General features: G+C 65.2%; 5 protein-coding genes across 5 annotated transcripts in view; 2 read left to right on the forward strand and 3 right to left on the reverse strand.

Moving 5' to 3' along the window:
- Positions 1–16: 16 nt before the first annotated feature.
- CHLRE_02g095064v5 (uncharacterized protein) lies at positions 17–2,432 on the reverse strand. Its single transcript, XM_043059536.1, has 5 exons — positions 2,059–2,432; positions 1,662–1,737; positions 1,278–1,506; positions 581–714; positions 17–386 (listed from the first exon to the last, which is right to left on the reverse strand). Exons 1-5 carry the CDS (start codon positions 2,169–2,171, stop codon positions 345–347), a joined length of 594 nt encoding a protein of 197 aa, XP_042927168.1. The 5' UTR covers positions 2,172–2,432; the 3' UTR covers positions 17–344.
- A 100-nt stretch (positions 2,433–2,532) lies between these two features.
- Positions 2,533–6,464, forward strand: CHLRE_02g095065v5 (uncharacterized protein). Its single transcript, XM_043059537.1, has 2 exons — positions 2,533–4,684; positions 4,970–6,464. Exons 1-2 carry the CDS (start codon positions 2,609–2,611, stop codon positions 5,621–5,623), a joined length of 2,730 nt encoding a protein of 909 aa, XP_042927169.1. The 5' UTR covers positions 2,533–2,608; the 3' UTR covers positions 5,624–6,464.
- Positions 6,465–6,466: 2 nt separating this feature from the next.
- On the reverse strand, positions 6,467–15,302 carry CHLRE_02g095066v5 (uncharacterized protein). The gene is made up of 15 exons (XM_043059538.1): positions 15,074–15,302; positions 14,583–14,658; positions 14,224–14,428; positions 13,472–13,654; positions 13,236–13,323; positions 13,125–13,152; positions 12,588–12,655; positions 12,231–12,264; positions 11,772–11,948; positions 11,429–11,499; positions 11,165–11,243; positions 10,768–10,992; positions 10,321–10,555; positions 8,912–10,122; positions 6,467–8,818 (listed from the first exon to the last, which is right to left on the reverse strand). The coding sequence occupies exons 1-15, from the start codon at positions 15,184–15,186 to the stop codon at positions 7,484–7,486; spliced, it is 4,128 nt and encodes a 1,375-aa protein (XP_042927170.1). The 5' UTR covers positions 15,187–15,302; the 3' UTR covers positions 6,467–7,483.
- Positions 15,303–15,472: 170 nt separating this feature from the next.
- CHLRE_02g095067v5 (uncharacterized protein) lies at positions 15,473–19,474 on the forward strand. The gene is made up of 2 exons (XM_043059539.1): positions 15,473–17,709; positions 17,994–19,474. Exons 1-2 carry the CDS (start codon positions 15,625–15,627, stop codon positions 18,666–18,668), a joined length of 2,760 nt encoding a protein of 919 aa, XP_042927171.1. The 5' UTR covers positions 15,473–15,624; the 3' UTR covers positions 18,669–19,474.
- A 113-nt stretch (positions 19,475–19,587) lies between these two features.
- The window catches only part of CHLRE_02g095068v5 (uncharacterized protein), a 20,785-nt gene continuing 15,985 nt past the window's right edge, over positions 19,588–24,387 (reverse strand). Inside the window, exons 35-41 of the mRNA XM_043059540.1 lie at positions 23,923–24,127; positions 23,420–23,584; positions 22,894–23,055; positions 22,375–22,569; positions 21,960–22,143; positions 21,731–21,831; positions 19,588–21,538 (exon numbers count right to left, since the gene is read on the reverse strand). Of these exons, the coding sequence (XP_042927172.1) occupies positions 20,142–21,538; positions 21,731–21,831; positions 21,960–22,143; positions 22,375–22,569; positions 22,894–23,055; positions 23,420–23,584; positions 23,923–24,127 (2,409 nt within the window). The 3' untranslated portion in view covers positions 19,588–20,141. The remainder of the gene's footprint in view (positions 21,539–21,730; positions 21,832–21,959; positions 22,144–22,374; positions 22,570–22,893; positions 23,056–23,419; positions 23,585–23,922; positions 24,128–24,387) is intronic.

Raw genomic sequence — 24,387 nt, forward strand, 5'->3', positions numbered from 1 at the left:
AAATGCAGGCTCGCGCGGCCCCTTATTGCCGGTAGCGTGACCCATGGGTAACCTTGGCCCACCCGACACGCGACCCCAGCCCGGGTCCGAACTACTCCAGACCCTTGCTTGCAGCCCCACGCTGGCGGCTTGCGGCACGCACCCACCAGAGCCAGCAACAGCCCATCCACCTAGCCAGTCCACCTAGCCAGCAACAGCCCACCTAGCCCATCCACCTAGCCAGCAACCAGTGGCACATCACATCGGCGCGTGACCATTGATCTGCTTGTGCAGCTGACTGTGTGTGCCACGCACCTACCCGTCATGGCGGCGTGTGCAAGCAGCCCTTGCAGCCTCTGTCCAAGCTATGCGCCATGGCCCATTGCCGGCGGCGCGGTGCTGGGCGCCTGTGTGGAAGTGTGGAGTGCAAGCGGGGGAGTTCCCGCTGTTGAGGGCGAGGCATGGATTGGTCAGGCATGCACATAAGAGTGTGACTATTGTGCGCAATATAAGTCATCAGTTGCGGGGAGAACCAACCCGACTGCCCCGCCCCACCCCGCCCCGCCCTACCCGGCGGCGCTCGGTCCACGCACGCGCGCACCCCCTGCACGCACACGCCGCAGCTGACAGCGCAGTAGCCGCCAATGACTGCCGCGTGCGGGTCGGCCGGGGCGCGGATGGCGCCACTGCCGCACTGGCCCTGAGCCGCCACCTGGGAGCAGCCCAGCACACAGCCTGTGGGTGAAGGCATGGCTGTGAGGCTGTGACCGTGCAAGGCATGAAAGCAGGTTCGGCTCTCCATGTTCTTGCCTGGTACGGGATCAAGGTCCAGACCCAAATCAGATCCAGATCTCTAGGGTTTGCGTTGGCTCGCCTCACTCGTGAAGCCCTTCTCTTCCCCTGCTCTTGCCTATCCCCACGGCCCCATACCACTTGGCCAGAGCCACTCGCTCCACCATGTGCATCACCTTCATGTGCTTCAGCGTGTGCTCCCGCATACCGCACTTTCTACCCTGGCGCACCCCCCGTGCCAATGCCGCAAGCAATACCGTAATTTCCTCCTTCCCTTCCTTGGACTCGATAGGCCCCGTGCCAATGTCCTCTGGGACTCGTGACACCGCCCAAACCCTCGTTCCCTTGTTCTATACTGCTGCCTGTCTTCACGCCAATGCGACCGCTTGCCTGCCTTCCCTCCCTTTCTCCTAGCTCCACAGTGTGTTTAGCTACTATCATGTGCGCTCAACGTCACCTCACGCCCATACAACCCTCTCCTGCCTGCCTTCCCTCCCTTCCCTCACTTCTTAGCTCGTCCCTGTCCTCACCCGGCGGCGCGACGTCGGTGCAGAAGGGGTCCATCCAGCTGTTGTAGGCGGCGGGTGGCGATTCGGGGGCGTCGGTGGCGGGGTCGGCGGCCAGGGGGCAGAACCGCGCGCCGGGGGACAGCGGGTTGGGCGGGTAGGAGGTGCCGGTGGAGGGGTTGGGGGCGGAGGGGGTGCCGGACACCCAGGGGCAGGCGGAGTAGGGGTCCTGGCGGGAGGGCGGAGAGACAGAAGGTGTTGACCGTGCGTGGTGAGTAGGTACTTAGAACTGCGTGAGTTGGAGAAGGCGATGCGGCGGCTTGTTACCCGGGGTGCTGCCTTGCTCACGTCATCGCATGCCCCGCTCCCTTCACTCCCCCCCACCCGCCCCATCAGCCGGTAATCCCCCGCACCCGGGTCCGCCATCTTGATGTACAGGTGCTTGCCGCTGAACCAGTACCTGGCCAGGAGGGGGCGGGGGAGGGGCGGGGGAGGTGAGGTGAGGTGGAGGCAGAAGAGGCAGGGGCGGGCCGGACTGCGGCTGCCTTTCCCCGTGTGAACTTCCTGGCACAGCGGAAATGGGGCGGTCGCCGCAAGCTGCATTGCTGCAGGCGCGAAGGTACACATTCCGCGGCCCCAGCTGCACCTGGCCGCTAGCTCGGTGGAGCAGAAAGGCTAGCGACGCCGGCGGCGCCACCACTCTCAGTGCACACACGCACGCCCTGGCGTGTGTGCTCACGCAGCAAGACCCAAGCGGACAGCGCCAGACCACCCATCGCACCTTTTGTAAGCTGCCCGGTGTCCTGCCCATGTTTGATGAGCTAGAAAGTGGAAACGCTCCTCCCTTGCGTCCGCGCCAATTGGAATCAACGAATGCGTGAAGCCCCTGTGCATTCAAAACGCTCTCAAGATACATAGTTGAAGCTTTTGTGGCAGCGAATAGCGACTTCAAGTTACAACTTGCGATACATTTCTGCGAGTCCAAACAGCGACTTGGGCGCCCAGGCTCCTATAAGGCTGTTGCTGTTAAGGTGAGCTAGCCACGTGATTTGGTGCGCACGCTGCTTGCTTGCTGTTGAAGTGTTAAACATCGACGCGGGGGAGGCGTACGGATGGATTTGGAGGTGGATTTGGGGGTTGCAAACTTCTTGCCAGATCCGTCGACCGAACAGCTCTATGCGTTGGGCTGGTACTATACAATCGGCCTGCAACTTACAAGCCCTCAGCTTCAATCCCATGGCTGGCAGCTCATAGACTCGTTGCTCGCCCCCCCCCTCTTGTCTTCCGATACCAGCAGAACGAGCGACTACCTTGTTCTTCAGGGAGCCGTCATGGGCGACTTTGCGACTGACGGGAGCGGGCTGAATTTGGAAGACGTGTTGCGACAGGTGGACCACAATGCCAAGCGCGTCTTTTTCGCTGCGCTTGGAGGCTCGCTTGCCGCCCTCCGCCTCGCCAGCCATGCATTTCGGGACGTCGTGGACAGCAACCTGGAGCACGTGTCTTTCCGGATGTCGCTACGCGTTGTGGCGTGGTTGCGCCAGTCGCAGCAACCCTCTCTACTGGCGCGATTCACGTCGTGCAGGGGACTGAAAATAATTGTATATGATAACGAATCGGAGCATGAGAGGCGTCGCGCTGGCGAGCAGCAGCAGCAGCAGCCGACCACGGCGCAACTGATGGCCATGTGCGTGCGCAACGTGGACGCGACCGTCCTGGGCAACATATCCCGCCTGTGGCTCTGCAGCAGCAGCATGGGTCTGGCGGAATTTGTGAAGTGCGTGGCTGCGCTGCACCTGCCCAACGTGCGCGTGCTGGGGCAGTCAGGTTCTGAGCGCGACGTGAGTGATGTGGCGTCGCCCACCAGGCTCGCAGCCCTCACAGCCCTCCGCGCCGCGCTACCGCGGCTGGAGGAGCTGCGGCTGCCGCACACTGGTTGGCTGACCGGGATCGAGGCGTTCAGCGGCAGTAGCCTCACCTCCGTGTGCACGACCAGCGGCGGCCTCGTCAGCATGAAGCACGTGCGCAGCCTGCAGCAGCTGAAGCAACTAAAGCAGCTGGAGCTTTGCCACAGCGCAGACGGGTATGCAAAACCGCCCCGGGATCGTGAAGATAACAACTTCTGGGTGGCGCTGACCGGCAACCGCCCGCGCCCTCGTGAGGTGAACCCCCGCGAGGTGCGGGCTGGTGACGCGGACAGTGAGGCGGCGCTGGAGGGGCTCAGTGGGGCCGGGACGGAGCAGCTGCGGGCCGTGCGGCAGCTGCTGACGTCGCCGCCGCCTGCGCTCCAGCGCCTGGTGCTGAACACTCAGCCCGGAAGCACGCTTCAAGGCATCCGGGCCTGGGTGAAAGCAGCCATCCATTTTGAGGCGGGGCAGGGGCAGTCGCCGAAGGTGGAGGTGGACGGCTGCAATGCACCCGGCCTCAACTACCTCGCTGCCGTGCTGCTGCCATGGCTGGCGGAGCGTGGTCAGCAGAGTGTGCCACTGTTGGGGCTGCGCACATTCTGGGACACCACTTGTTTACTCAGCTCCTACCTGGGGTCCCAGACGCCGCTGGCTCGGCTGCTGCAGCTGTGCGGCAGGATGGAGCTGGAGGAGGTGCGATTGTGCTCGGGCTATGGAAGCATGGGCCCAGCAGCGTGCGCCCAGGCGGCGGCAGCGCTGCATGTGGTGGTGCAGACATTCCGCTGGCCCAAGCATGTGGTGTTCAGCACGGTGGACATGCCCCACCACCACTTTGACCCGAAGGACGGCGTGATGTGCCGGCTGGCTGTCAACGGCGCGGCTGCGGAGGTGGACGACATGGGCGAGGGTGGGGTCGGCGGCAGCATCGGCGGTGCAGCAGCCGCGGCATCGGCCGGAGGCGCGTTTGCGGACGTGACGGCAGAGGATGTCCTGGGCAGGGCGACGGAGCTGATGTGGCGCAGTGCGGCGACGGCGGACGTCAAGCCGGCCCTGCTGGCGGGACTGACTCCGCCCGGGGCCTCCCGGCATTGGCCCAAGCAGCTGCACGTGCTGCTGCGCGGCACGGTTATCAAGCAGAAGCTGCAGGGCAGTGCCGGCGGTGGTGCCTGCGACAAGGCGGCTCAGCGGCAGCTGCCGCAGGGCAGTGCCAGCGGTGGTGCCCGTGGCAAGGCGGCTCAGCGGCAGGGCAGTGCCAGCGGTGGCAATGGCAGCGGCGGTGGCGGTGTGGCGGCGCTGCAGGCGTGGCTGAAAGGCCTGCAGCAACAGAAGCAGCACAGCGGCTTTGACTTTCAGTACGCCCAGGACAGGTCCACCGTGGTTGTGCAGTGTCATACGGCGGCGGCTACACTGCGCCTGGCGCGCGCTGCCGACGCGGTCGGTGGCAACCTGAAGGTGCTTGTGCTCTGCGGCCACGCAAGCTGGGCCAGCTACATTGACAAGGTGGGCGTCGCAGCGGCTCTTGGGAAGGCAGGAAGGGAAGCTGGCGGCGGCACGCAGCAGCAAACATTTGACTTGTACTTTGCGTTTCGGTACAGGCACTCATCGTGTGCATAATGCCTAATGTCTGTGCGGTTATATGACACTGATAGCGTTAGCCTCATACATGCATTCCATGCCTGCGGCAGTCCGTCCCCATTCAAAGGGAGCTCCTGCAACCCCTTCTTTCAGCCCCCGTGCCCTGTGATGACGCATACTCCGCACTTCGCTTTTTGCTTCTGGCTGCAGATGGTGCAGGAGCTGTGGGACAGCCGGTACGGCGGTGCGGCCGGCACGCACGCTGGCGGCGGCGGTGGACGCGGCAGTGGTGGCGGTGGAGACATTGCTGCCGCCCCAAGCACTGGCGGCAGTGGTGGCGGTGGAGACAGTGCCGCCGCCGCGAGCGCTGGCGGCAGTGGAGGTGGCAGTAGAGGCGGCGGCGGTGGCCTTCGTGGTGGCAGTGTCGGCAGCAGGGTACCTGGCTCCGGCAGTGGCTCCAGCGGCAGCAGGGTCATTGGGGGCGGCCGTGCAGCTGCCTCTAGCACTGGCGGCGGCGGTGGCCTTCGTGGCGGCAGCGTCGGCAGCAGGGTACCTGGCTCCGGCAGTGGCTCCGGCGGCAGCAGGGTCATTGGGGGCGGCCGCGCAGCTGCCTCCAGCACTGGCGGCGGCGAAGAGAGTGGGTGCGGCGGCAGTGGTGACGGAGCTGGCGGCGGTGCCATGCCGCCGAGCGCTGAGCCATTGGAGGCGAAGGCGGCGGCGCTGGTGCGGCTCGTGGCGATCGGGCATAAGGCCAAGGCATCGATCAAGCAGTCGCATCAGGACTCATACGGGGACGAGCAGATTCTGGCAAAATGGGCAGATGCTGGCAGAAGCGGATCCCCCGCTCCACGGTGGCGCGGATGAGCCGTGATATGTGTGTGTGTTCGTGTGTGTGTGTGTGTGCGTGTGTGTGTGTGTGTGTGTGTGTGTGTGTGTGCGTGCGTGTGTGTGTGTGTGTCGTACGACGTATGGCGCAAGGCGCGCAGCCACGTGCGACATGGGCGCATGCACTTGTGGGCACATCTGGCAGCGGCTATGCGTGGGATAGATGATCGGCGCGGCGCACGTGTGCATGATGACGGATGGGCGTGAAGAGCCGCGACAGGCGGTTGGGCAGCCAGGTGGGCGGCATGCAGAGCGACTGGGACTCGGCAGGCGCAATGGTTGACTTGGAGAATCGGGGACTTGTGCCCACGGCAAACCGTGCTGCTGGCAGCTTTGGCACTGGGAGGCATGTGTGGCCCAGCGGTACCCATGAAGGTATCCGGCACGGGCCCAGGCGCGTCTAGTTCGCTTGTGGTCAGGTGGTCAAGTGGCCAAGACGGAGAGCTGCACGTACGGCAGACTAGTATGTAGCTGTGTCAGGGGTTGTATGCGACACATGATGGTAAACGATGATGCCCGCGTGCGCTAATAAGGGAAGGAGCACGTGAAGGAGGTGTGTGCAGCTACGGGCCTGGCGTGTGCGGCGCAGGTAAACGATGGTGGATTTATGGGCGCATGGGCGGGGGGGGGGTTAGAAATTGAAGTTAGCCGGCACTGGTGTGGTGATGACTTGGCGTTGCGGCCACGTACACGAGAGTGAGCCGGGAGGCGGCGGCATGCAGTTACGGGTATTCAAGTCACCGCTGGAATGGGCGCTTTGCTCGGCCACCGTCTGCGTGCTGCTGCTTGTGGGCTGCGACCCTTGTGGATAATCGTTGTGTGTGTGATTTTCTCGTGCCCTGCACAGAACCCTCGCCAGCCTCGGTCTCGCGCCTTCGGCAAGGGCACCGCAACCAGCAAGGGAGCAGCCTGCCTCGACAGCATACCGGTGCATACGGTTTTACAGTAGGGTGACTCCCGCACCTGCCAGCAGCAACAAAAACAAACAGCCCATTGCAGCTTTGCTCCTGCTCCTGCAGACAAAATGATGGCTCTTGAACAACCCGACGCACTACGAATCTGGTCCAGGGTGTGTCTAAAGAGATCTTTCACAGAACTACACGTCCAAATTCATCACAGCAGCACCGTAGTGCTTCGTAGTCCGCACCCGCCGCACAAAGCTGGCCTTGCCTTGCGTGCCTTCGTTTACCACGACACACTCAACGCCGGCCGTACAGCTCGTCCAGCGGGCAGCTGCAAAGATAACAACTGATGAGCTAGAGTCAGCTAGCCTCTGCCGCTCGTAGAAACGGATGGGGGCACGAGTCTGCCCGCTGCATCCCACGCATTCGCGTCTGCACGGCAAAACGAATTGGATTGACTGCAAACACAGCTAGCAAGCGCACCCGATGCACTACTTGCTATTTGCATCCGTGGCGGCACGTTGCTGCCGCCACCGATCCGAGGTCAAGGAAGCAGTGGCAAGGTGCCCGTGCCTTGGCACCCCGCTCGCACCCCTGCTCCCCTAAACCACCTACCCACTGCCTACTGATGAGTAGCACACTGTAGTGCGACGAACACGTTGTCTGCCCGCTGCCTGCCGCTCGTGTGAGTGTGCACCTCTCCTAAATGCATGTTTGCACACCGTGCTTAAACCTATATATAGCTAGCTGCTAGCCCGTTGGGCTTGTTGCTAGTTCAGCCGCTGCAGGCGACGCTCCTCTGCGGCCACTAATGCTGCGGTCACGGAAGCAGTGGCAGGAAACCCGTGAGACATAACGCCGCCGTCCTCGCCGTGCCATGATGCCCGGCATCCCCACCAGCTCTGCTTCCCCCCAGCTGCCGCCGCTGGTGCGGCATCTACGGCACCTCATTAAGTCGCCGCCGGCGTGGCCGTTGTTGCTCCCCGCCCTCCTCCTCTTGCTCCTCCGGCTGCGGTGGGAAGTGCGGTTGGGGCTGCAGTTGCGCCTGCTCCTGCGGTGGCGGCTGCGGTTGTGATTCCGGTGGCAGCAGGAGGTCCAGGAGTGCCTCCTCGTCCTGTTTGGACAGCGGCGGTGGCAACCACTGCTGCGCTGCATGGGCAGCGGACCGCAGGCGCCCCAAAGCCGCTTGCCGGAGTGCATCCGGCATCAGCACCTGTTGGCAGTCCTGGAGGACCTCCTCAAGCGTTGAGGCGCTGGCCGCGGCGCCGGCGCTGTCGCAGGTGCCTGCGGCTCCGACGCCGCTGCTGCTGCTGGCGTCGCCAGAGCCTGCCGCGGGCAACTCGGACACACCAGGGATGTGGGGTGCCGCGAGCTGCCGCTGCAGCTCCTGCATGAAGCGACCCATCTGCAGCTCGGAGGCACCGGGCGCGGCCGCCGACCCTGCCTCTGCCGCCGCGGTAGGCGGCTCGCTGTAGCCCGGCATCACGACACTCGCCGGAAGTTCACAGCCCGCCGGCACCTGCGGCTGCTGCTGCGCCGGTCCTGTGCCCACCAGCTCCTGCTGCAGCTCGGCTGTGCGCCGCTGACCCTCCTCTGCCCAAGCGTTGCAGGCGGCGACGGCGAGGGGCAGGTTGCTCCGCATGAACACCATGAGCTGACGCTGCTGCTTGTAGTCGAGCTGCCACCACAGGTCCGGCTCTACAGCCGCCTGAAGCAGCCCGCACAGCCGCCGTGCCAGGACTGGGTCAGAGGCGCCTCGCATCAGGCCGTGCTGCAGGCGGGCAGTCTCCTCCTTCACCGACACTGACACCGGCAGGGCCGCAGCGCTGCTGGCAGTGGCGCCGCTGGCGACCGGTCCGCTCAACAAGCCCCACAATGCGTCCAAACTGCTCGCCTGCGGCTGTGTGAGCAGCCGCTTGCCGACGAGCCGCGGGTACATGTCGGGACTGGGCATGCGTGCACGCACGTCCCACGCACCGGCCTGGACACCGAGTGACGCGAGCAGCGGCAGGCCCCCGGCACCGCCACCACTGCCGCCGGCATCACTGCCGCCGCCACCAAGGCCGCCGTGCGAGCTGGCACCGGCCGGAGGAGCGCGCTGCCGCTTGCGGCTGCGCTGTGTAGTGGCCACCACCGCGCCTGCTATGCCGTTGCCGCCATCAGCATCCGCTGCCGCACCTGCTGCAGCTGCGGCTGTCGCAGGCTCCCGGTCTGCGCCGGGGCGGGGCGACACGAGCTGCCTCAGCATCTCGCTGATCTGCGCCCGCCCGCACTACATGCCCATCTCGAGCGTCGCAAGCAAGGCCATCGCGGCGTGCTGCTCCTCGCGCGCGGTACCGGCCGGGTCGCTGGCGGCGGTGCCCACCTGCTGCTGCGGGGCAGGTGCCGCCGCGTCAGCCACCGCCGCTGCTTGGGCAGCGACCGCCACGCTGGCTGCCTGCTGCGCCCTCGCGACGTCCATGCCGCCGATGATGCGCGGCAGCAGCGGCACCACCTCGCCCTTGTTCAGCCGGTGCTGGAGGTCGAGCAGCAGCAGTACCAGCGACTTCGCAGTGCCCACGGCGCGCGCCTGCACCTCCCGCACCCGCGCGTCCACCACCTGCCGGGCCGCCGCCCAGGATCCAAGCTGTTCCTGCTTTACGATGAGCAGCGCCCGCAGGCTGGCCACCAGCCCGGTCTGCTTCTCCACGGCCTCCAGCCACACCTCCAGCACCAGCATGAAGAGCTGCAGCAGCAGCTGGGCCACCAAGGTGGCGCCAGTGGGCTCAGCAGCGGCGGTAGTGGCGGCGGCGGCGGCTTTGCCGAAGCGCGCCGCCGCCACCGCCGCCGCCACGTCCACCCGCCTGACGTACCTGCACCGTAGGTACCCCTCGCGGTACGCCAGCTTCACGCTGTCTGCCAGCTTGTCCACCAGGCCTACGACCACGGCCGCCAGACTGCCCTGCTCGTGGCGGCTGCGGCCCAGGAGCGGCTGCCGGACGCTGAACAGCCCCGCGATGCAGCGGGCGTTCATCAGCCTCAAGCACACCTCCTCCAGCAGGTTGCAGATGGACATCTCGTCGATCCACGAATCGGGCTCGTGCTGCTGCTGCTGCTGCTGTTGCTGCTGTTGCTGCTGTACCGTTTGCAGCTTCTCCCGCGCCTCCACCTGCGCTGCCCCAGCTGCCGCCTCCAGCACCTCCGTTGGCGCGGCCGCGGCCGCCTCCAGAGCGGCCGCCGAGGTGGTATGCGCAGCCGCCGCCGCCCCGCCACGTGAGAGCCACGGGAAGGTCACCAGGCCGAGCGGCCAGCACAGCACATTGAGCAGCATCACCACGAACTTGCAGCCCGGCTCGTCCGCGGCCTCCGGGTCGCCCAGCCCCAGCAGCTCTAGCAGCTCCACGCTGCCCGCCAGCTCCACGCCCAGCACAGCCAGCGGCGCCTCGTTCAGGGTGAGGTCATCGCCCTTGAGCAGCGGCAGCCGCAGAGCCTTGGCGCGCGCGTAAAGGGAGGTGTACTCCGTCCAGGCGGGGCCGATGGACGCCGGGTGGTTGCGCACCACCGCGGGGTTGAGCACGGTGGAGAGCAGCAGCTCGCCTGCAGGTAGAACGTGATGAGAAGAGGAGTCGTGAGGGAAACGACATGCAGCGTGATGCCAGCAGCACACAGGCCAGACTTATGACCGTGCAAGGCGACCCTCCATCGGCAACACGTGTGCACTGCCGCGCCTCTCCCTCTCCACGTGCTCCCGCCAGCCCTCGCTGCCCTACCTCACGCCCTCTGCTCCCGACTCACCGAGAGCCATGCCGGCCATCTGCGGCGCCGACTCCGCAGTGTTGCCCAGGTGGCTGGTGTTGATGAGGCTCAGCACCGGCTGGGGACCGGTGAGGGGGGTCCTGGTCCTCATCATACCCCTGTTGAGGTTCGCACACTCGTTGACGAGGCGGCTGATGCTGCGGTCCTCCAGCTGCACCACCAGCCCCACCACCTTGCCGCCGCGGATGACCGGGGTGAGCTGCACGTCCTCCGACTGCAGGGCGGGGGCGGGCCAGTGGTAACTGGGCGGGCTGGTGATTGCAGAGGTATTGCGCACAGGCACTGCGCACTGCATCATAGCACTGCCTACGGACCATGCATCACGGTACCAGGACGGTAGCAGCACCATTGCTCAACATGCCCCGCCTTGACCTTAAACCCTGGCATCAGCTTCCCGAAACCCTAGCTCCCTTCACACCCTCACACCTTCATGTCCTTCAGGCCTCCGCTCAGGATGCCGCTGTCCCACACGACCTGGCCGGCCACCAGCACCGACACGGCCGCCCGGGTGCCCCAGTACGTCATGCCGGGCGGCAGACCCGGGGCGCCCTGCCAGTGTGCTGGGCCGCCCTTGCGTGCGGCTGCGTCCACGAAGTGCTCTGCCGCACGCTCCATGAAGCCGCCTAGCGTCAGGCCAGCGCGGGGGCTCAGCTGGCGGAGGGCGGGGCGGCGGAGGGAAAGAGGCGGCGTGTAAGCGGTAAGGTCAGGGGGCGCGGAGGGCGCATGCAAGCACGCGCCTACAGCCATCACTGCTGTACTTTCAGCCTCCACTGCCGTGCCTACAGCCACCACGGGCCAAACTTGCGCGCGAGAGCACACGCACCTCCGTAACCGCGACTGTGTTGTAGCTAACATGGCGGTAATCAACCGCCTTCATCGGCGTGACGGTCATGTGCCACAGCCTGTGGGTGCGGCGGGGGTGTGAGGCACACGGGCAGTGCCAACAATGAAACAAGGCGAGGCGGCAGATGCTTGCAGGCTGCGTAAACATGCGGTGCAGTGCGCGCACGCAACCACCCGTGGCCGCAGAGGGTCACAGGCCACATGCAGCCACAAGACCAACAAGCACAGCACCAGGGTGACTTACGGATTCACGAAGAGCATTGGCGGCAGGTACGACGACGACAGCGCACGCGGCATCAGCGCCGGCAGCAGGTTCTGCATGGGAAGCAGGGGTGACGCAGGGGCCAGAATGTTTACATACAACAACTGAAGGGTGCGTCACAACGTACGGCATAGCCTAACTGCATTGCTTGTGAAGTCTGGGGGCGATACCGCAATGCATCTTGCGTGGGCGTGGGTAATGTGTACAGCAGCAGCGGCTTACAGCAATGCCCAAAGACCGGACCTCCCTGGAACCACCGCGCTGCCCTGAACCCATGCTCGCCCTTGGACACGCGTTCCCCCCTGCCACGCCCAACCACACGCACCTGCATCGCTGCCGCGTCCCCGACAAAAACGTTGTGGACGAGCCTGAGCGCTGCTGCCGCCTTATCCAGCTCTTGGCCCACCGCCTCCCCGGCGTCCCGTATCGGGGGCCGCGGCGGCAGCACCAGGCCCTCGACTTCGCGGCCCGTCACCGCCACCGCAGCCACGGCCCTCTTGACCTGTAAGGAGCAGCGGGCGGGTGGAGGGGGCGGCAAGTGACGGCACTACGGAGGAAGATGGCAAGCGGGAACACGCTCCCCTGCATACCCCTTTGGCCGGCCGACCGTCGGCCGTGGCATTTACTTCCGCAATGACCCACATGAGCTCCTGTGCCATAGCCCCCTGCGCCAGCTCCCTTCCCAATCCCAACCCCTCAACTTCATGTGACTGCCGCTTCCTCTTCGCACACGCGCAATGTTCCCCTCCACCCCCAGCCTTAGCTTCCCCGCTCCCCCACTCACGTCTTCGTCCAGGTCGTGGTCAAACCGCTGCTGCCTAATCAGCGTCTCGACAGCCCAGTCGCCAAGAGGCGCAACGGAAAACGGCAAGGGACCCACCAAGGCCAGTGTGTAGCCGCTAGTGCACATGCATGCCGCCGCCCCACACCCGCGCCCCTGCCTGCCGCCCGCCGCCGACTGCCCCCATAACCCACCGCCCACCGCCTCCCCCGTCTGGATTTGGGGAAAGCTACGCAACCGCGCATAACGCCGCGTCCTGCACCGCCGCCACCTAACGCCCCTAACACGCCCAGGCCGGCCCCATCATGAGCCCCCTCCATTGCCACTACAAGCACCACCCTCCGCGCCGCGAGCCCCCACCTGGATGCAGCAGCTAGGTACCGAGCCGCCTTGCGCTCACGCCTGGCTGGGGCCGCGTGTCGGAGGCTCTGCAGATGGGGAGAGGAAACACGGTGATAATCATAGGTACCAGCAGCAACCAAAGGACCCGGACGCGAAGCTAGCAGTTTCGAGACTAGGCCAGTTGGCGGCGGCGGTGGATTAACTTGCCTGGCACGCGGAAGCAGCACATCGGCATGACAAAGCAGCTCAGTGTCTACTTCTTAACAACGTTTGGAGTGTCAAGAGAGGCGCCGACGCGCCATTAGTACTCCTGACGCGCCAACCCGCATTGGCGCGCCATCGCCGCACTGAGCACTTGCGTGTGTGCTGCTGTGCGTGATGTGTTGCAATCACAAAATGCAGCTATCGTAAATAAATGCAGGCTCGCGCGGCCCCTTATTGCCGGGAGCGTGACCCATGGGTAGCCTTGGCCCACCCGACACGCGACCCCAGCCCGCGTCCAAACCACTCCAGACCCTTGCTTGCAGCCCCACGCTGGCGGCTTGCGGCACGCACCCACCAGAGCCAGCAACAGCCCATCCACCTAGCCAGCAACCAGTGGCACATCACATCGGCGCGTGACCATTGATCTGCTTGTGCAGCTGACTGCGTGTGCCACGCACCTACCCGTCATGGCGGCGTGTGCTGGCAGCCCTTGCAGCCTCTGTCCAAGCTATGCGCCATGGCCCATTGCAGGCGGCGCGGTGCTGGGCGCCTGCGTGGGAGTGTGGAGTGCGAGTGGGGGAGTTGAGGGCGAGGCATGGATTGGTCAGGCATGCACATATGAGCGTGACTGTTGTGCGCGCTATAAGTCATCAGTTGCCGGGAGAACCCAACCCGACCGCCCCGCCGCCCCGCCCTACCCGGCGGCGCTCGGTCCACGCACGTGCGCACCCCCTGCACGCACACGCCGCAGCTGACTGCGCAGTAGCCGCCAATGACTGCCGCGTGCGGGTCGGCCGGGGCGCGGATGGCGCCACTGCCGCACTGGCCCTGAGCCGCCACCTGGGAGCAGCCCAGCACAGAGCTTGTGGGCGAAGGCATGGCTGTGAGGCTGTGACCGTGCAAGGCATGAAAGCAGGCTCGGCTCTCCATGTTCTTGCCTTGTACGGGAGCAAGGTCCAGACCCAAATCAGATCCAGATTTATAGGGTTTACGTTGGCTCGCCTCACTCGTGAAGCCCTTCTCTTCCCCTGCTCTTGCCTATCCCCACGGCCCCATACCACTTGGCCAGAGCCACTCGCTCCACCATGTGCATCACCTTCATGTGCTTCAGCGTGTGCTCCCGCATACCGCACTTTCTACCCTTGCGCACCCCCCGTGCCAATGCCGCAAGCAATACCGTATTTTCCTCCTTCCCTTCCTTGGACTCGATAGGCCCCGTGCCAATGTCCTCTGGCACTCGTGACACCGCCCAAACCCTCGTTCCCTTGTCCTATACTGCTGCCTGTCTTCACGCCAATGCCACTGCTTGCCTGCCTTCCCTCCCTTTCTCCTAGCTCCACAGTGCGTTTAGCTACTATCATGTGTGCTCAACGTCACCTCACGCCCATATAACCCTCTCCTGCCTGCCTTCCCTCCCTTCCCTCACTTCTTAGCTCGCCCCTGTCCTCACCCGGCGGCGCGACGTCGGTGCAGAAGGGGTCCATCCAGCTGTTGTAGGCGGCGGGTGGCGAGTCGGAGACGTCGGTTGCGGGGTCGGCGGCCAGGGGGCAGAACCGCGCGCCGGGGGACAGCGGGTTGGGCGGGTAGGAGGTGCCGGTGGAGGGGTTGGGGGCGGAGGGGGTGCCGGACACCCAGGGGCAGGCGGAGTAGGGGTCCTGGCGGGAGGGCGGAGAGACAGAAGGTGTTGACCGTGCGTGGTGAGTAGGTACTTAGAACTGCGTGGGTTGGAGAAGGCGATGCGGCGGCTTGTTACCCGGGGTGCTGCCTTGCTCACGTCATCGCATGTCCCGCTCCCTTCACTCCCCCCACCCGCCCCATCAGCCGGTAATCCCCCGCACCCGGGTCCGCCATCTTGATGTACAGGTGCTTGCCGCTGAACCAGTACCTGGCCAGGAGGGGGCGGGGGAGGGGCGGGGGAGGTGAGTGTCGTATTCTGGAATGACCCCAAAAGCGCCGGCTCAACAGAGCCTATTACTTGCGAGTCATTCCATCCCCTGATATAGTGAGAATGGGGTAGAGGCCGATATACAACAGTGAGGTGAGGTGGAGGCAGAAGAGGCAGGGGCGGGCCGGACTGCGGCTGCCTTTCCCCGTGTGAACTTCCTGGCACAGCGGAAATGGGGCGGTCGCCGCAAGCTGCATTGCTGCAGGCGCGAAGGTACACATTCCGCGGCCCCAGCTGCACCTGGCCGCTAGCTCGGTGGAGCAGAAAGGCTAGCGACGCCGGCAGCGCCACCACTCTCAGTGCACACACGCACGCAGCAAGACCCAAGCGGACAGCGCCAGACCACCCATCGCACCTTTTGTAAGCTGCCCGGTGTCCTGCCCATGTTTGATGAGCTAGAAAGTGGAAACGCTCCTCCCTTGCGTCCGCGCCAATTGGAATCAACCACTGAGTGAAGCCCCTGTGCATTCAAAACGCTCTCAAGATACATAGTTGAAGCTTTTGTGGCAGCGAATAGCGACTTCAAGTTGCAACTTGCGATACATTTCTGCGAGTCCAAACAGCGACTTGGGCGCCCAGGCTCCTATAAGGCTGTTGCTGTTAAGGTGAGCTAGCCACGTGATTTGGTGCGCACGCTGCTTGCTTGCTGTTGAAGTGTTAAACATCGACGCGGGGGAGGCGTACGGATGGATTTGGAGGTGGATTTGGGGGTTGCAAACTTCTTGCCAGATCCGTCGACCGAACAGCTCTATGCGTTGGGCTGGTACTATACAATCGGCCTGCAACTTACAAGCCCTCAGCTTCAATCCCATGGCTGGCAGCTCATAGACTCGTAGCTCGCCCCCCCCCCTCTTGTCTTCCGATACCAGCAGAACGAGCGACTACCTTGTTCTTCAGGGAGCGGTCATGGGCGACTTTGCGACTGACGGGAGCGGGCTGAATTTGGAAGACGTGTTGCGACAGGTGGACCACAATGCCAAGCGCGTCTTTTTCGCTGCGCTTGGAGGCTCGCTTGCCGCCCTCCGCCTCGCCAGCCATGCATTTCGGGACGTCGTGGACAGCAACCTGGAGCACGTGTCTTTCCGGATGTCGCTACGCGTTGTGGCGTGGTTGCGCCAGTCGCAGCAGCCCTCGCTACTGGCGCGATTCACGTCGTGCAGGGGACTGAAAATAATTGTATATGATAACGAATCGGAGCATGAGAGGCGTCGCGCTGGCGAGCAGCAGCAGCAGCAGCAGCGGCCGACCACGGCGCAACTGATGGCCATGTGCGTGCGCAACGTGGACGCGACCGTCCTGGGCAACATATCCCGCCTGTGGCTCTGCAGCAGCAGCATGGGTCTGGCGGAATTTGTGAAGTGCGTGGCTGCGCTGCACCTGCCCAACGTGCGCGTGCTGGGGCAGTCAGGCTCTGAGCGCGACGTGAGTAATGTGCCGTCGCCCACCAGGCTCGCAGCCCTCACAGCCCTCCGCGCTGCGCTACCGCGGCTGGAGGAGCTGCAGCTGCCGCACACGGGTTGGCTGACCGGGATCGAGGCGTTCAGCGGCAGTAGCCTCACCTCCTTGTGCACGACCAGCGGCGGCCTTGTCTGCATGAAGCACGTGCGCAGCCTGCAGCAGCTGAAGCAACTAAAGCAGCTGGAGCTCTGCCACAGCGCAGACGGGTACACAAACCCACCCCGGAATCGCCTACTAGAAAGCGCATACATCCGGCAGCTGGCCGGCGCCCACTGGCCGGCGCCGCCGCCCGATGCCAGCACGGTGCGGGCGGGTGATGCGGACAGTGAGGCGGCGCTGGAGGGGCTCAGTGGGGCCGGGGCGGAGCAGCTGCGGGCCGTGCGGCAGCTGCTGACGTCGCCGCCGCCTGCGCTCCAGCGCCTGGTGCTGAACACTCAGCCCGGAAGCACGCTTCAAGGCATCCGGGCCTGGGTGAAAGCAGCCATCCATTTTGAGGCGGGGCAGGGGCAGTCGCCGAAGGTGGAGGTGGACGGCTGCAATGCACCCGGCCTCAACTACCTCGCTGCCGTGCTGCTGCCATGGCTGGCGGAGCGTGGGCTGCAGAGTGTGCCACTGTTGGGGCTGCGCACATTCTGGGACACCACCTGTTTACTCAGCTCCTACCTGGGGCCTCAGACGCCGCTGGCTCGGCTGCTGCAGCTGTGCGGCAGGATGGAGCTGGAGGAGGTGCGATTGTGCTCGGGCTATGGAAGCATGGGCCCAGCAGCGTGCGCCCAGGCGGCGGCAGCGCTGCATGTGGTGGTGCAGACATTCCGCTGGCCCAAGCATGTGGTGTTCAGCACGGTGGACATGCCCCACCACCACTTTGACCCGAAGGACGGCGTGATGTGCCGGCTGGCTGTCAACGGCGCGGCTGCGGAGGTGGACGACATGGGCGAGGGTGGGGTCGGCGGCAGCATCGGCGGTGCAGCAGCCGCGGCATCGGCCGGAGGCGCTATTGCGGACGTGACGGCAGAGGATGTCCTGGGCAGGGCGACGGAGCTGATGTGGCGCAGTGCGGCGACGGCGGACGTCAAGCCGGCCCTGCTGGCGGGACTGACACCGCCCGGGGCCTCCCCGCATTGGCCCAAGCAGCTGCACGTGCTGCTGCGCGGCACGGTTATCAAGCAGAAGCTGCAGGGCAGTGCCGGCGGTGGTGCCTGCGACAAGGCGGCTCAGCGGCAGCTGCCGCAGGGCAGTGCCAGCGGTGGTGCCCGTGGCAAGGCGGCTCAGCGGCAGGGCAGTGCCAGCGGTGGCAATGGCGGCGGCGGTGGCGGTGTGGCGGCGTTGCAGGCGTGGCTGAAAGGCCTGCAGCAACAGAAGCAGCACAGCGGCTTTGACTTTCAGTACGCCCAGGACAGATCCACCGTGGTCGTGCAGTGTCATACGGCGGCGGCTACACTGCGCCTGGCGCGCGCTGCCGACGCGGTCGGTGGCAACCTGAAGGTGCTTGTGCTCTGCGGCCACGCAAGCTGGGCGAGCTACATCGACAAGGTGGGCGTTACAGCGGCTCTTGGGAAGCAGGAAGGGAAGCTGGCGGCGGCACGCAGCAGCAAGTATTTGACTTGTACTTTGCGTTTCGGTACAGGCACTCATCGTGTGCATAATGCCTAATGTCTGTGCGGTTGTATGACACTCATAGCGTTAGCCTCATACATGCATTCCATGCCTGCGGCAGTCCGTCCCCATTCAAAGGGAGCTCCTGCAACCCCTTCTTTCAGCCCCCGTGCCCTGTACTGACGCATACTCCGCACTTCGCTTTTCGCTTCTGGCTGCAGACGGTGCAGGAACTGTGGGACAGCCTGTTCGGCGGTGCGGCCGGCACACACGCTGGCGGCGGCGGTGGACGCGGCAGTGGTGGCGGTGGAGACATTGCTGCCGCCCCAAGCGCTGGCGGCAGTGGAGGCGGCAGTGGAGGCGGCAGTGGTGGCGGTGGAGACAGTGCCGCCGCCGCGAGCGCTGGCTGCAGTGGAGGTGGAAGTAGAGGCGGCGGCGGTGGCCTTCGTGGCGGCAGCGTCGGCAGCAGGGTGAACCCACCTGGCTCCGGCAGTGGCTCCGGCGGCAGCAAAGTCACTGGGGCAGCTGCCGCTAGCACTGGCGGCGGCGGTGGCCTTCGTGGTGGCAGCGTCGGCAGCAGGGTACCTGGCTCCGGCAGTGGCTCCGGCGGCAGCAAAGTCACTGGGGGCGGCCGTGCAGCTGCCGCTAGCACTGGCGGCGGCGACAAGAGAGGGTGTGGCGGCAGTGGTGCCGGAGCTGGCGGCGGTGCCATGTCACCGAGCGCTGAGCCATTGGAGGCGAAGGCGGCAGCGCTGGTGCAGCTCGTGGCGATCGGGCATAAGGCCAAGGCGTCAATCAAGCAGTCGCGTCAGGACTCATATGGGGACGAGCAGATGCTGGCAAAATGGGCAGATGCTGGCAGAGGCGGATCCCCCGCTCCAGGGTGGCGCGGATGAGCCGTGATATAAGAGTGTGTGTGTGTGTGTGTGTGTGTGTGTGTGTGTGTGTGTGTGTGTGTCGTACGGCGTGTGGCGCAAGGCGCGCAGCCACGTGCGACATGGGCGCCTGCACTTATGGGCACATCTGGCAGCGGCTGTGCGTGGGGTAGATGATTGGCGCGGCGCACGTGTGCATGATGACGGATGGGCGTGAAGAGCCGCGACAGGCGGTTGGGCAGCCAGGTGGGCGGCATGCAGAGCGACTGGGACTCGGCAGGCGCAATGGTTGACTTGGAGAATTGGGGACTTGTGCCCACGGCAAACCGTGCTGCTGGCAGCTTTGGCACTGGGAGACATGTGTGGCCCAGCGAGAGCCATGAAGGTATCCAAGGCACGGGCCCAGGCGCGTCTAGTTCGCTTGTGGTCAGATGGTCAAGTGGCCAAGACGGAGAGCTGCACGTACGGTAGCCTAGTATGTAGCTGTGTCAGGGGCCGTATGCGACACATGATGGTAAACGATGATGCCTGCGCTAATAAGGGAAGACGCACGTGAAGGAGGTGTGTGCAGCTACGGGCCCGGCGTGTGCGGCGCAGGTGTACGATGGTGGATTTATGGGCGCATGGGCGAAGGGGGGTTAGGAATTTAAGTTAGCCGGCACTGGTGTGATGATGACTTGGCGTTGCGGCCACGTACACGAGAGTGAGCCGGGAGGTGACGGCATGCAGTTACGGGTATTCAAGTCACCGCTGAATGGGCACTTTGCTCGGCCGCCGGCGCCGGCGGCTTGCCGCTGCTTGCGGGCTGCGACCCTTGTGGATAATTGTTGTGTGTGTGATTTTCTCGTGCCCTGCACAAAACCTTCGCCAGCCTCGGTCCCGCGCCTTCTCCAAGGGTACCGCAACCAGCAAGGGAGCAGCTTGCCTCGACAGCATACCGGTGCATACGGTTTTACAGTAGCGTGACTCCCGCACCTGCCAGCGGCAACAATCAGTCCACTGCAGCTTGCTCCTGCTTCTGCGGACAAAACGTGTGTGGGTTTGAGCCTCCCCAACGCACTACGAATCTGGTCCGGGGTGTGTCATCTAAAGAGCTTGTTCACAGGTCGAATCCCTAGCAGCATCACCGTAGTGCTTGGTAGCCCGCACCCGCCGCACACAGCTTGCCTGATGTGCGTGTCCTCGCTTACTTCCCGATACACCCAACGCCAGCTGTACAGCTCGTCCAGCCGGCAGCTGCAAAGACAGAAAGTAACTCATGAGCTAGTCACGCACCTGCGGGTAGTCAGCTAGCCCCTGCCGCTCTACGTCTTTTGAGAGGCCCGGAAAGCAGTAGCAGCAAACTCGCCCATGCACCTATGTGCAGAGCCACAACCTGCATCACTACGCTCGCATTCTTTTCTCCGTTCAATTCCACGGCTGTACAGTACGCTTGTTTGCTGGCTTGAATCCATATCTGACCACACGCATTAGGCCAGAAACTCGTTTATGCCTCTACTTATGGCTTCCTCCTGCCGCCGAGCTATTACTGACATTGCCGGCGCTCCCATCACTGACACCCACGGACGCCCACGGCAGTAGCGGCAGTCCAAAGAACGTGCCGTCACTGCCCACCACTCCCGGGCCTGCGCCAGTTGTGCTGCTGCTACTGCCACTGACGCTGCCCACCCAGTCATCATCCGCGGACGCGCTGTTAAAGCTACCAGCCGTACTGCTACTGCCACTGCTACTGCCGCTGCTTCTGAGCCAGGCGGCATAAAAGGCGGGCTTGGCTGCTGCTAGGGGAGAGCCGGGACTGGCGACGGAGGTGGTATTTTCAAAGGGATTCAACGCCGCATCGAAGGTTGGGTTCAGCGGCGGCGTCAACGTGCCGCCGCCGCCGCCGCCACCAGCCGCCCCTGCCTCAGCCGCCGTAACCGTGCCTCCCGCTTGCGGCGCCGAGCTGCTGCCGGCACTGCTGGCGCTACCTGCGGCTGTAGCGCCTGCTGGCGTGGACACCGACGAACCGATGTTAAACGCGCCCGAAACTGCGCCGCCCCCGCCGCCGCCCCCAGAGCCGCCGTTGGCGCTACTGGCGAAGGGTGTTGGAGCGTTGAGCGTCGGCGAGGGCGAGGGCGAAGCTGAGGGCGAGGAGCCTTTCGTTGCAGGCACCCCACCCGTCACCACAGACCCCGCTGGCGCTGGCGCCTGCTGCTGCTGTGGCGCCTGCGGCTGCTGCGCAGCTGGGGGCCCCAGTGCGGCTCGGGCTCTGTCTGTGTCCGCCGCAAAGGTGTCTGTGGACAGACTGGCAGCCGCCGCCACCCACAGCGCCGTCTGGTAGGGCGCGTAGCTGGCATTGGCGCCGTAGCGCTGAGGAACAGCGCCTGATGGGGAGGGCGCTGCTGCTACAGCCGTGCTGGTACTGCCCACGCTGCTGTGGCTGGCGGGCGCGGGTGCGGTGGCGGCGGAACTGGGCGGCGGCGGGGGCGAGGCTCCTGCTGAGATGGTGGTGGTGGTGGTGGTCGTGGCGGGGTTGAGCACAAACCCTGGCGCCGCGGCGGCCGCCTGCCGGGCCGCGGGCGTGCCGGCAGCCACACCGGTGGCCGCCGTCGGGCCGGAGCTGGGACTGCTACTGCTATCTGCGGCTGCACTGCTGCCCACCTCGGCGCTGTCATCCTCAGCGGCGGCGGCGGCGAAGAGCCAGTTGTTGAGACTGCCCAGCAGACTGCCGTACGGGTCGGAGGGACTGCTGCTCGGGCTGGGGCTGCTACTGCCAGCGCCTGCGGCGGTGGTGCTACTGCCACCGCCACTGGTACAGCGGCGGCAGGTGGCGCCGCAGTAGCCGTACGGCATCATGACGTCAGCAGCGCCGCACTTGCCCCAGCCCGCCTGCTGGGTGCAGCTGTAGCCGCCTGCATGGCATGGGGCATGTGACACATGGACACATGAGGATTGTGGCGTCGGAGTCGGAGTGACACCACATGTGGCGGTACACCGTGCCATGATTGTGTGCCTACGTGTTGTTGTGCCGGTCCCACACGAGGTCATCTGTCGCCCACGCCTCACACACCGCAACCGTCTCACACATCTCACTCATTACTCACCCGGCGGCTGCACGTCGTAGCAGTTGGCGGCGCTGCTGCTGCTACAGCGGCCGCAGGTGACGGCGCAGTAGCCGTACGGCAGCATGAAGCCGTCATTGCACCTGCACGGGGTTGGAGGGAAGGGCGGTCGAGGATCGAGAACTTGGCTGCCAAAAGATGGTGCGTCAAGGCGTCACACACCACTGCTGCTTGCAACCCCCTTGACACACCACGCGTGAGCGCCACTCACTTGCCCCACGACGCCTGCTGCGCACAGCTGTAGCCTCCCGGCGGCGCCACGTCGGAGCAGGTGCTACTGCCACCACCGCTACCGCTGGTGCAGGTGCCGCAGGTGGCGGCGCAGTAGTTGTTGAGGCGGATGAAGTCGGCTGAGCACTTGCCCCAGCCCGCCTGCTGCGCACAGCTGTAGCCGCCTGCGTGGAAGGTGTGTGTGTGTGTGTGTGTGTGTGTGTGTGTGTGTGTGTGTGTGTGTGTGTGTGTGTGTGTGTGTGTGTGTGTGTGTGTGTGTGTGTGTGTGTGTGTGTGTGTGTGTGTGCATGTGTGTCCCTAGCAACAGGCGCACGATCAGCAAACGCGCACGCAATCAATGAGGCCAGATGGCCGGCGACGTAGCCGTACACCGCTCATCCGGACAGCTTGCGCACCTGGGGGCGTGACGTCGTAGCAACCTGCCGGCGGCGAGGGCGAGGGCGAGGGCGACGGAGAGGGCGACGGAGAGGGCGAGGGCGAGGGCGTCATTCCGGCGCACAGCCCGCACGTGGCCCTGCACCAGCCGTTGGCGGCCATCCAGGGCTGGGAGCACTGGCCCCAGTCCAGCTGCTGCTTGCAGGTGTACGTGCCTGCGGGCGTGGAGGGCAGAGGCAGTGGCGGCCGTGACGGCGGCGCATTGAGCGACTTTTTGCGGGGCACGAGGGGCACACACCGATGGCAGCAGCAGTGCCCTCCAAGTCGCGAGGTGGTGGCGTTGCCACTGCAGGCATCGAGCGAGCCCCACACATCTCGGCAGTGTTCCAAGCCCCCGCGCTCTGTGGGCTTGTGCTGGGTCTTACTGTTCCTTGGGGATTCTAAAGAACTATCCCCCCTCCGCTAGTTTAGCTTGATTTGGTTTAGTTTGCGCTGGTACTTACAACCACCCACCCACCCACCCCCGTCCACCAACCCACCCGGTGGCACGGGCACGTCGAAGCAGTTGGGCGCGGGCGGCAGCGGCGGCAGCGGCTGTGCGGGTGTGCAGTAGCCGCAGGAGGCGCCGCACCAGCTGCCCGCACGCATCCAGTCGGCTCCGCAGTTGCCGGCGGCGCGGCGCTGGGCGCAGCTCAGGCCGCCTGCGTGGGAGCACGGAGTGGGAGTGGGGGAGTTGAGGGCGGGGCGGGGCGGGGGCAAGGAGCAGGGAGCAGGGAGCAGGGAGCAGGGAGCAGGGAGCAGGGAGCAGGGAGCAGGGAGCAGGGAGCAGGGAGCAGGGAGCAGGGAGCAGGGAGCAGGGAGCAGGGAGCAGGGAGCAGGGAGCAGGGAGCAGGGAGCAGGGAGCAGGGAGCAGGGAGCAGGGAGCAGGGAACAGGCAGGCATAAGTGCATGTAGATGCCGCCCGCATTCAACCCAACTCGAAATGAAGTTGCAATGCAGCATGTTGTGCACCCAGCCATCATCCAACCCGACTGCTCCGCCCCGCCCCGCCCCACCCCGCCCTACCCGGTGGCGCTCGGTCCACGCACGCGCGCACCCCCTGCACGCACACGCCGCAGCTGACTGCGCAGTAGCCGCCAATGACTGCCGCGTGCGGGTCGGCCGGGGCGCGGATGGCGCCACTGCCGCACTGGCCCTGAGCCGCCACCTGGGAGCAGCTCAGCACAGAGCCTGTGGGCGAAGGCATAGGAGAGTGGGAGGGAGCGAGTGGGAGGGAGGATGTCAGGGTGCATGAGTGCGTGGATCCTGGAGGTCCAGACCCAAATCAGATCCAGATCTAGGCCCTGTGCCACTGTCCTCTGGGACTCTTGACACCGCCCAAACCCTCGTTCCCTTATTCATGTATTGCTGTCTGCCTTCACGCCAATGCCACGGCTTCCCGCCTGCCTGCCTGCCTTCCCTCCCTTTCTCCTAGCTCCACTTTGTGCCTACCTGCACCTGTTCATGTCTCCTCACGTGCCCATAGTACCAATACTGCCCTGACTTCTTAGCTCGCCCCTGTCCCTCACCCGGCGGCGCGACGTCGGTGCAGAAGGGGTCCATCCAGCTGTTGTAGGCGGCGGGTGGCGAGTCGGGGACGTCGGTGGCGGGGTCGGCGGCCAGGGGGCAGAACCGCGCGCCGGGGGACAGCGGGTTGGGCGGGTAGGAGGTGCCGGTGGAGGGGTTGGGGGCGGAGGGGGTGCCGGACACCCAGGGGCAGGCGGAGTAGGGGTCCTGGCGGGAGGGTGGAGAGATGTATAGAAGGTGGGAGCGATGGAGAGGTGATGTGGATGCCCCACAGCCCCGCGTGCCCCCGTGCCCACCCTCCCCGCCCCGCCCCGCCGCCGCTCATTTCATACTTGTGTTATAAGTACGTCCGTCCTTCACATGAACGGCTACCCCCTCCCCTCCCCGCCCCATCCACCCCACCCCGCCACGCCACGCTACGCCACGCCGCCCCCCACCCCACCCCACCCCTAACCCTACCCCTCACC

Source organism: Chlamydomonas reinhardtii, chromosome 2 (genome assembly GCF_000002595.2).
Source record: "Chlamydomonas reinhardtii strain CC-503 cw92 mt+ chromosome 2, whole genome shotgun sequence".
In the NCBI taxonomy this organism is placed as follows: Eukaryota; Viridiplantae; Chlorophyta; class Chlorophyceae; order Chlamydomonadales; family Chlamydomonadaceae; genus Chlamydomonas; species Chlamydomonas reinhardtii.

Coding starts and splice junctions, on each gene's coding strand:
- CHLRE_02g095065v5 (XM_043059537.1), top strand. CDS start 2,609: ATGGGCGACTTTGCGACTGACGGGAGCGGGCTGAATTTGGAAGACGTG. Junction 4,685..4,969: donor GGGCCAGCTACATTGACAAG/GTGGGCGTCGCA, acceptor TTCTGGCTGCAG/ATGGTGCAGGAGCTGTGGGA.
- CHLRE_02g095067v5 (XM_043059539.1), top strand. CDS start 15,625: ATGGGCGACTTTGCGACTGACGGGAGCGGGCTGAATTTGGAAGACGTG. Junction 17,710..17,993: donor GGGCGAGCTACATCGACAAG/GTGGGCGTTACA, acceptor TTCTGGCTGCAG/ACGGTGCAGGAACTGTGGGA.
- CHLRE_02g095066v5 (XM_043059538.1), bottom strand. CDS start 15,186: ATGCACAGGGGCTTCACTCAGTGGTTGATTCCAATTGGCGCGGACGCA. Junction 14,659..15,073: donor CACCGGGCAGCTTACAAAAG/GTGCGATGGGTG, acceptor CCTCCTGGCCAG/GTACTGGTTCAGCGGCAAGC. Junction 11,244..11,428: donor CCAATGCTCTTCGTGAATCC/GTAAGTCACCCT, acceptor CCGCACCCACAG/GCTGTGGCACATGACCGTCA.
- CHLRE_02g095064v5 (XM_043059536.1), bottom strand. CDS start 2,171: ATGCACAGGGGCTTCACGCATTCGTTGATTCCAATTGGCGCGGACGCA. Junction 1,738..2,058: donor CACCGGGCAGCTTACAAAAG/GTGCGATGGGTG, acceptor CCTCCTGGCCAG/GTACTGGTTCAGCGGCAAGC. Junction 715..1,277: donor GGACAGGGACGAGCTAAGAA/GTGAGGGAAGGG, acceptor CTTCACCCACAG/GCTGTGTGCTGGGCTGCTCC.